The 10,783-nt window shown below is 38.8% G+C and overlaps 1 protein-coding gene across 1 annotated transcript in view; it reads left to right on the top strand.

Moving 5' to 3' along the window:
- Positions 1–9,562, top strand: part of lg26h3orf70 (linkage group 26 C3orf70 homolog) — a 32,608-nt gene extending 23,046 nt beyond the window's left edge. Inside the window, exon 2 of the mRNA XM_058380845.1 lies at positions 6,967–9,562. Coding sequence (XP_058236828.1) covers positions 6,967–7,595 — 629 coding nt within the window. The 3' untranslated portion in view covers positions 7,596–9,562. The remainder of the gene's footprint in view (positions 1–6,966) is intronic.
- Positions 9,563–10,783: the final 1,221 nt, after the last annotated feature.

A 10,783-nucleotide genomic window follows, 5' to 3' on the forward strand; every position in this document is an offset into this window, starting at 1 on the left:
GAGAGAGAGAGAAAATTTCACTTGTTTTTTCCCCCTGCAGTCCTTTCCTTACTTATTATTTGATTCAAATCACAAGAATATGCTGAAGATGAGCAAACTCAGCACAATAACAGCTGCACTTCCACTCCTAATGATTTCCATCTTCACCGACATCTTCGCTACAAACTGCGGCAAGTGGATTCATACCTGGACCTGAAAATAAAAATATAAACTGAACTTCGTGCATTGTTAATTCATGCGTCGTCTTCCTTTCGATCATAATCCACAACCTGCAGTTATAATCCGTCTGAAATCATTTGTCTTGCTTCGCTAAACCCTGGTTGGGGTCAATAAGGAACAGAGATGTTAAATCCAGCTTAATCTCTTGGTCAGAGATCCAGTCCAGGGCCCATGCATTGACTGTTTGGAAACTGCTCTGCTGTTTAAAATATCACTTCCTTTCTCTTTCACTGAAATCAGAAATATTAGAAAGAATTTGTAATGATTTGTATACAACATTCTTACTGGTTTGAAGTACCCAAATTTCCCATTTCCAAATTGTTGGATGTGGCAGAAAAGCATCACCTAACAAGAGAAAAATCCTTGAATATTGAACATTTTTAAGCTTTTACCTAACTACCCAAATTTTTTAACTGACAATACGGTTACCAAGCATCTTGCTGAAACTCATCCATGGTAGCTAAATATACGGTGCGGAACAAAATAACAAATCAGAAAACAAAATAAATCAGAAAAAACAAAAACCAAACACAAGGACAATTCAGACAAACTGGAAAAGGTAGGTGTGGTTTGTGAATGGAATTCTTACCGCGGATTGGACGAGACATCTGTCACTCCAGATATACAAGATGTAGGAAATTGTGTATCTAACTTTATTTCTTGTAAATGTCTGGAGTTCTGCCTTCACTTTAAACCATTTGTTTTCCAATAGTGCAACTTTAAATCTAATAAAATAACAAACATATATTTATATTTGTAAGAAAATGGAATTCATTCAATGCTACTTTAAGAAAAGATGGTCATATGCCATGATTTTTGGATATACTGATAGCGTATCATGGCATAAAGATTAGTTTGCGATGTCTAAAAACACACCTAAAGAACGCAGGTATGTTTCGAAGACAACACTACTCCAGAATAAACGATGTCAGGGATGCTATAACAGCAGAGCTGTGTTCATACACACACTAGCGCACCAATGTATTGTGTTTAGTGTTCTTTTTCTGCTCTTGATAATCCAAAATGGATACCTGCAAGTCTCAGTGTTCCTTCAGAGGATAATCTCACCTAGATATAATAGACTTGTACCTAAATTCCTGTCATCATAAAGACTATGCTACTCATACTGACCATCCTTTCAACACATTTACTAGTGTCTGTCTTCCCACTTCTACAACTGTATACTGTAATCGGGGAAATGTTTCCCTTTTAAATCCGGTTTCTTCCGGATTTAAAGTATTGTTAATGGTCTGGTCAGGAAAACTGCAGTAATCCCACTGATTGTCAGGAGGGATTTTACAACACCCTTCTAACCTTTTTTTAATCTCTTTCCTAATCAACATACTACACACCAGCCGAACAAATAAACACTCTTGTTTGTTGCTAGCTTGAGGTCTATTGTCTTTGAGAATACTCTGGGCAAATATCACGACCGATACCAATTCAAACACACAGCGTTGAGAAAACTCCCCCTGTTGTACCATTTATACTGTTATTAGTTCATGATAATGAGGTTATGAAAATATCATGATGTAAAATTGGCTGTTTTGGCCACTCATGAAAAGCTTACTGGCTAAATCCAGTCGTTATCTTGTTTGCTCAAACTGAAAGAGTGCTTAATGTGTTTTTGATTCTTTCTCCTTAATTAAAAGCCAGATTTCATGGAGTAGACCAACACTGAATGAGATTGTCCCTGTTACATCCGCACAGTTTCTGACTGCGGTGTTGATTAGTTGGCTGTTATGCCATGAACTCAAATAGAAACTCAATCATTTTGTATCCTGGAGTCATGAATGAGGTTAAGCCTCATTCAGTCTGGCTGTGTATTTGGGAAAAAGGCCACAGGAAATGGGTTGGCCTTATTTCCTTCTTCCTAGGCACACCCAGAGAGCATGGCCATTTGCACAGAGAGGATGCTTTGTAAATCCGCATGCATGTAAACACAACCCCAATAAGTCTTAAAGTGGACTTAAAAACAGATTAATAAAAAAAATCATTTAAATTCAGAACATTTACCTCTGCTTTCATGCTGCACTGTGCTTAAAAATACTGTTCCAGTACATCCAAGAGTGGTATAGACTCAAGAGAACCAGGAGTTCTTAGGGCAGCTGATCAGTCTCATGCTGACGGCCCTCTAGACATTTCCACTGAAATTTGGTCTAATTACTACTAATATACCTGAAGGAGGTCATAGTCTTTCATCATCATCTAGTGCATTAAAAAAAGCCCAGAATTTTTTAAAAACGGAAAGACAAATCAGCCACACAGGACATAGAGTGACTGAGCGGCTGAGTGCATTATGAATGTTCTTGTTAACATTTCAGCAGGGGGTTCAATCAGAGGCAGCAGTCAGCACTCAGCAGTCTGTAAAACCAATTGCACTCTTATCAATGCACTGAAAGGGGCTTTTATCTGATGCACTGACAACTTAGCCATGGTTAGCGCTAATGCAGAGACCCAACTTTAGTCATACAATACAGTGATGTACCTGCTTGTGATCCAGCTTAACAGTTAATTCACAGGTTTAGTTGGTGCTTTAGACGAGGAAAAATACCAAAAGGTGTATAGGTATATGTAAACCTTATATCTAGTCTCTCATAGCAACTTTTACTGGCCAAAGATGGCTCAAGAGGGTGTCTAACTTACATGCAAAGCAACCACTCAGTTCGTTTTGTGCAGTGTCATGTGTTGGGGCATCTTTACAGACCAGCATTCAAGCATAGATCATTTATTTAAGAAAGTTGTGCAAATTAATGAGTCTGCACCATGAACTATACATCATCTGGATGCTGGAAAGCCAGCATTTATCTGATCCTCGCAAGCACTCAGTGTCACAGTTGTAAACACGACCGCTTCCTTCCTCCATGAGTTAAGTAGAGCGTCACGACGGCCTTGTTTCCAAATGCATGAGACGTTCAGCCAACGGTTGATGGGCGTAAAATATGAGGCTGAAACAACCTCTTATCAAAATACCGGTAAATTCCAGCGTCGTTAATGTCATTATAAAAAGCAACATGTTTTATGAAGGAGCTTTAAGTTTTCTTAAACTCTTTCACCATTGTCTTAAAAAATACATTTTGTTGTATGTTGTATTGAATATATTATATAGAATAACTATATTAATGTGCTAACATTGCTTTTTAAATAGTTGAAATTTCCTTACTAATTAATATCTAGCATGATTAGTTAATGAAGGTGTATCTTGATGAGATTAGTTAATGAAGGTGTATCTTGATGAGATTAGTTAATGATGGTGTATCTTGAAGGTGTATCTTGAACTACACACTAATTCTAGTCACATTTAAATCGTCACTCACATTCTTCAGTCAGACCCCGGTTTTACAGTAAAAGCTGGTTTAAACGTTGTCGATATCTGATCAGAAAAGAAAAAGAAGTAACGGGTGGAGTGTGCTAGCTGTGAGTAACTAGCTAACTGAATTAGATAGCCGATTAAAAACTGACTCAGGAAGTTCATTTCTGTTATCCTTTGCTTTTGACTTGAAAGGACATCAAAAGGTATCTTAGCTTTGAGCTAATCTAGATAATGTCTATAGCTTTTAGTTCTGCTTCTGTATACCTACTTTTTAGCTAGCTAGCATTAACATTAGCTAGATGTGACTGAAGCAGATGAGCTTGTGCTTCATTTTCATTACATTTGTTATTAACTGTAGCCGTGCCGTCATGCATCTCTACCAACTTATAAGAAAAACCTGCAAGCATGAGTAAAATTAGCCACATTTAGCCGTTTTTTTTTGTCGTTGTCATTCATACATTTGCTGTAGTTACTGTTGCTTATTTCTACTCACAGAAAACCATTTCAATACATCTGAATTACAAAGCAGCTCCGTGTCTAACAGTCTATACATTTACTGTATACTGTATACTGTCTATTACAGAAGATTGATATAAACGTCATGAATTTATTTAAAAAATGTGGAGTATTTAAAAAATTTACATGCAGATGCAACAATACTATAGTGCCAGAAAAGCACTGATTAGGCTTTAAAATCTGTTTTTGTACCAGCTGTTAGGACCTGCTTGCTGAGTAATTGATTTTTGTAGGTTCTATAAAAAAAATGCCATTAAAACCCTGTTGCTTTCTTGTTAAACGCTGTGCTAGTGTTTTTCTGGCACTCTGTTAAATAAGGTCAGGTGTATTACGCAGCATAAAAATGTCTTCAGATTTTACTGGTCCCATTATTTATTATACACACTGTATATATCACCAAATTGAATTTCCCAACCCGAAGCGTCTTTCTAACGTATTCATATGCTAATATCTATTAGCATGTTTCAGTGTGTAAGGGTATCACAGCAGGGGGGATCCTCAGGAGGCCTGGACTAAAAAATTTCCATTTTTAAAAAAATGGGAAAGGAGTCTAGAGAGACTGAATTCACACAAGGCTTGAAAAATGCTGCTTTAAGCCAATATAATGCATGATACAGAACAGTTCCACGTCGTGCCCAGGAATATCACTAGCATGGGTCTTCCTCTGTGAATATTCTTTCATTTATCTTTTCTCTATAGAAAAAAAAGGAGATTCTCACTGGACTTTCCACAGCTGGTGTTAATCAAATAGGAAGATCTGGCTGTTCATGTCTTTATTCTCTGGGGATCAGGGACAAAAATAGGCTGCGGAAATTACACATGAGGTAGAAACGATTTTAGAATCAACAGCGCCATTGACTATCGAAGAGGAAAACCTCACCTGAGAAGACAAGAGAGACAGAGAGAGAAGCTTGAGGAGATTATTCCTTCCTAGCTCATAGTTTCTTTCCCTTAATTAGAAATCATCGTCTTATCTCCGAGCCGTAAACATGTACTTATTCATTTATTTTGGTAACGGAAACAAAAACATGCATTTTTAATAAAGTGGCGTGTGTGTGTGTGTGTGTTCCATGACTGCAGAGAGGTGAATGGTCATAAATGCTCCATAGTTTCCCTGCTGTGTAACAAAATCAAGGTTTTATGTTAATAGAAATGGGTAGTATGGCACAAAAAAGTCAAGCCAGGTCAAGCTTTACTCATGTTTAAGAGCAGACATTACCTCAGAAATATAAGTACATGTCTAAATTTAACTGATTTTACCTCAGAAATATAAGTACATGTCAAAGTTTAACTGATTTTACCTCAGAAACGTAAGTGCATTTTTAGGTTTAACTGATTTTACCTCAGAAATGTAGCTAACAATGAAAGCTAGTGAAGACTATTCTAGTCTGCATAACGCTAGAAAGATTTTTAATGTGACTAATAAGGATTATCTTTTAATTGCAGTTTATTTTAAGGAGAATTTCAGCAGTACTGACATAGAATCAGCTTAGCATACAAGGCTAACATGATAGCTACAAGAGGAGTAGCTTTTCTTCTTGTTTTTCGGGGTCCAAATGAAGATTGTAATACAAAGACTGATTCATATGAATCCATTTTATTTTTATTAAATGTGAAAGGCATAAAATGGGCTGTGTAAGGTGTTTTTTTCTCCAGACAGGAAATGTTATTAAATTAGATAATTAGCAAGTGCTAGTAGAGCACATTAGCAAAGCTAGCTTGCAGCAAGTACAGAATTATTATGAGAGGAAGCTTGAAAAGGAGTTTATATTATAATAATGTTATGTTATAATAAATATTATCAGTATTACTACCAGTGTTTAGCTTTTTTGGTTTTGTATCACACAGAGTGTGTAAACTGAAGCAGTAGCAAAGTATAGAAATTATTTTTATGCCTGGCTCTGACTAACTCGCCCTCATAATTGCTCTAAAGCGAGCAACTCGTTTGTTCCCTGTAGGAAACACGGTGTGGCCACATTCACATTCTGGCATCACAGAGATCTGAAAATGGCTGAGAAATGCTTTTGGTCTGTTTGTTGTGCTGGATCTGTAATGCGTACAGCAAACCTCACACAGTCCCACAGTATCGTTTCTTCATGTAGTGTCTTTTTATCGATACAAAAAGTGAAAATAAAGGATTGTCCAGAAGACTTTCCGTGTCCTACACAGCAGATGTACAGCAATAAAACTGCTATGATTTCAGTTTTAATTCTCTGCTTCAATAGAGGATGATGAAAGAAACTGACATGAGTTACGTTCATAGCAGGCGTGTGAATTATGAGCGTATGTGATATTATGACTTATTATGAACATCTCTAGAGGTCTGGTTCTGCAGCTACACTAAGAACGTCTGTTTCTTAAATTCAGAACATGTCTGAACTTGTTCTCGACGTTTGGCACAGGTATTAGGACTTGGGAACAACAAGTTTATTTTGTACTCATGCACTATGGATGAACAAGGAAAGATGAATTCACGGTGAACGCACAAAGCCGGGATTATAGCCTAGAATCATTGTTATTTGCTTCAAAATCTTCAAAAATGTTTCATAAACAAGAGAAAAAAACGTTTAACAAGCAGACATATTGGTTTTTTGTTTTCACCTTACTCTCCCTCAAGTAGAAAATATATTTTGACACTGTATGTTGATTGGAATTTCATTTACTAAAGATGTCATTTTGACGCTTTGGTTATCATTATATCTCAAATTTTCAGTTTTATTTTTCATTCTATTTTTATTTCATGTTTCTATTTATATGAGTAGAACTTATCTTTCTGCTAATTATTTTCTAACCCAAAAAACATTTTTTTGGTCCAGCACCTTGCTCACATATGATATATTCTGAAGCCAGTTAAAGTATGTTAATATTTCACAATTCATCCCACTCATTCTCCTGTTTCTCTATCTTTCTCTCTTTAGGTAAATATGTCTACCAGCCTATGACCAGTGTGTGCCAGCTTCCCACCACACCAGTCCCTGCCTCACCCTCAGATCACACCGACACCATAAACCTGTCAATCTCCCTGACCGAGCGTCTCCTCAGGACCGCCCCCAAGTTCAGAGCTCCACCATGCCCAGAGTCCCCCAGATTCTGCATCATCTCTGACCTTTTTGTCGACGACTACATTGTAAAACGGATCAACGGCAAGATGTGCTACGTTCAGAGGCCTCCGTCAGCGGTGCCTGGTCCTCGAGAGCGAGCGCCAGCCTCACCGGCTCAGCCGCCCAATCAGCACGCACAAAATCAGCCATCCCAAGTAGCTCAAACTCCAACCACGCAAGGCCAGAAGGGTCCCAAAATGGACCACTGCTCCTCACCATCCAGCTCAGAGGACTCTGGGATCAACGCCTTGGGTCTGCATTACGTGGAGTCGTGCGAGGATGACTCCTGTGAGGATGATGACGAGGACGATGAGGAAGAGGACGATGAATTGAGCACAGATGGAAACTCCAGTCCCGGGAGCCTCTGGGAGCAGGACGAATGCACTCTGCTCTCGCCATCCAGGTCGACCGTGGAGATCATTGAGAATATTGAGACGACTGTCTAACGCATCAAGACAAGTTTTGTTTTCATTTTTTTGTTTTGTTTTTACCATATTCATAACTAGTCTTCAACTGGTCGGCAAAATGAGAGCACAGCCTAAAAGGCAACTGGTCGCATGGTGATAATGACATGGAAACCTTCTCACTGGTCAACCTCCCAGTCAGACCCTTCACCCTTCATGCCCTCTATACACGAGTCTCCTCTTTGCATGGTGACCCTGCTATGGATTATACACAGTAGATTTCACAAATACATTCCTGCATGTATGTAGTACCACGGTTTGGCCAAATGAAGCTGTTGCGCAGATTCTCTGCACAAGCTAAAAGAGCGAGAAAATGAAAATGAACTGTGACACATACACGATCCCACATTTCCTCAGCAAACAAGAAGGAGCTAGCACATACACTACAGGAATAACCTTGTATGGATATTGTCTCTCTTCAAGGACCTGAATATTAAATACATCACAAACGAATGGAGGAGAATATGATAGGCAATAAAAAGGAGGCAATAGAGTGAAAATATGAAATGTCATCTTCTGTAGAAGAGAGGGGAAGAAAAGTGGAAGAAATTGAGAGAGAAGGGCAGAAAGGGTGAGAGGCTCTTCAGTCTCTTTTAAGCAGGCACCATTTGAAGTGTGACTAAATCATGCATGAGTTCAGAAGACTGTAAGGATGCGATGTGAAGAAAGACCACATATTCGCAAGTCTCCACAGAGCATCAGCTTACATCTTCCTTTCAATTTTTCCTTCCTCAACCGAGACGAGCCCCGCAGCTTTCAGGAGATTTAGCCGAATGAATTCCAATGTCTTGACAATCATTTAATGATATAGATCTAGGGGTAGTTTCAAAGAACTGATTATCAGCAAAACTTCAAGGGGTGAGATGGTGGTGTTATGTCCTCCTTAAAGCACAGCGTGGATACTTTGAACCCTTCCTGTAGCGGTTTGAAATGTACCACACCGCCGTCATCACTGAAACCAAATCAAAGCTTGAGTTCAGACAGCAGCAGTTAGTTCTCTGAGGATGTTTATTGCCAACACTCCTTTTTTTTTCCCCCTAACAAAATACTCACAGCCTATTTAATATCCAATGATGTACGACCTAAGCACACGATGAACTCTCTTACTGTCTTTGGATGTGTGGAAGTGATTATCTATTTTATACTACTATAGGCATCTGTGGCCAGAGGTCATCTAACATCCTTAGAGACACATTTTATAGTGCTTTGAAGCTGGCAGCCCACACGTTAAAAGCACAGCCTGCATGGACCTGAAAGCTACGAGCCAACAGAATTTAATACCAAGCATTAAAAACCACTTCAGCCTGGCCGACAACCACTGATTATTAATGCAAGTGCATGAAATCGCTACAGTCTGATATAATCGTGATGATTTAGCTAGTCTCAGACGTAAATGAGATTAAAATGATGCCCAGGACAAAGTGATCTAGCCATCCCTTTTCACTGCATTATACAACTGTACAGTACTTTCGTTCTGGGTTCATAAATCCCTGACGTGGGATTATAGTAATATTTAAAATTGCAGTTAAGGAAGAGACTGTTAAGGATCACTGACCCGATCGCTGTCCTCCCCCGGAGTGGACGCTAAACTTTTGTCGAGGATCCGCTCCTGTCCGTCTCTGATGATGGCTCCAGTCTGTGATAATAGCGTCTCTGTTTATAAGCACAGAACTTTGTCACTGCCTGAGCAGAAGAGTCCATTTTGAAGCTGCTTAAGTAGAAAACCTAATGGACCTGTCATGCAGCCCTGAGGAACCCCCCACACACACACACACAAACACAAACACACTCAATTATTTGTATGAGTACCTCTCCCGCTGGTGGATAAATAAATGGGTGTCCCTGTATCTCTGCAGTTTTATATCAGGGAATAATACTGTAGCTATAAACATGTACTGTAGATACACAAATGTTTATCTCGCCTTTAAATAAACCCCTTTCTTATATCAGTTACTGTTGTTGTGGGTCGTATTTTTTTTCTTCTACACAAAAAAAAATGCTGTTGCTTGTTTTGTATTGAGATTATTCCAGTTACAGTGATCTAATATCTCTCAATAGCTTCCCAGTGAAACTATTAAGGCATTATATCACAAGGTTTCATCGCTGGTAATGGAGGTTCCACGGAGATCTTAAATTCTGATAAAATTGACCTTCAGTTATACACCAGATTGCGGATAACAAGATAACAAGAATGATGTAGGGTTATTACGCACACAAAAGTAGATAGATAGCGCCATCCATTTACATTAACGCCATTTTACAGACACCGTTACCTGAGTGATTACAGAATCCCTTAAGGGTCCATCAGCTGGTATTTGATCTCATGTAATCAGTAGCTGAATGCATTATCCCCTGAGCTACAACAGTCCCATTCATGAGTTTGAAGTGTCTCGGATCCCAGATGTGCATTCAAATAAAAAATGTGTGCCCAGTCTATCCACTTTTACTCTTCCCTCCAGTTGCATTTTGAGAGCGAAAAAAGCCTGCTAAAATAAATGATTTGCCTTGTTTACATTCTTTACACCTGCCGCCGTATTTATCATGATGTGTTATGGATGTAGCAGTGAAGCAGGCTTTGAAATATTAGCCCAATCATCTCTAGGGGGCCTTTCACTCTTTGTAACCCACAACTTGATAGACAGCATCAATCTACAGCTTGGGGTAGAAAGAAATGAGCCCCAGTGCCAGTTCTTCCACCAGAACCTACTTTAATAAAAAATAAACCTCATCTCATCTCATGAGGAGGCCAGAAATGAAACCTTATGTCGATGCCTTTTTTATCTTTAAAGACGAGAGCCATGCTGGTTGTATCATCAGGGAAGATTCTTACAGATTTCCCCGAATGATAAAAGCTAAAATGGCTTGTGTGAAATTGTCATTCAGCATCGTCAGCACACAACCAGATGGAACCTTAGAGAGAAAGTCGAACTTTGGGGGGAAAAAATGGAGAACAGCTCCTGCTGTGGCCATGGAGTACATTTTTACTCCATTGGAACATCTCAACATTTAGCCTGTGTGTCATATTGTGTGTCAAATCACCCTTTTGAGCAAAATCCCGGAGTCACTAAATCAGAGCAGGATATTATGCGATGGGCAATGTTATAAGCTGAAATAAATTTTGCAATTATCTACTACTACTATTACTATTATTACTTTCTTATACTTTCTGT

The sequence above is a fragment of the Hemibagrus wyckioides genome, linkage group LG26 (assembly GCF_019097595.1).
Source record: "Hemibagrus wyckioides isolate EC202008001 linkage group LG26, SWU_Hwy_1.0, whole genome shotgun sequence".
Lineage (NCBI taxonomy): Eukaryota > Metazoa > Chordata > Actinopteri > Siluriformes > Bagridae > Hemibagrus > Hemibagrus wyckioides.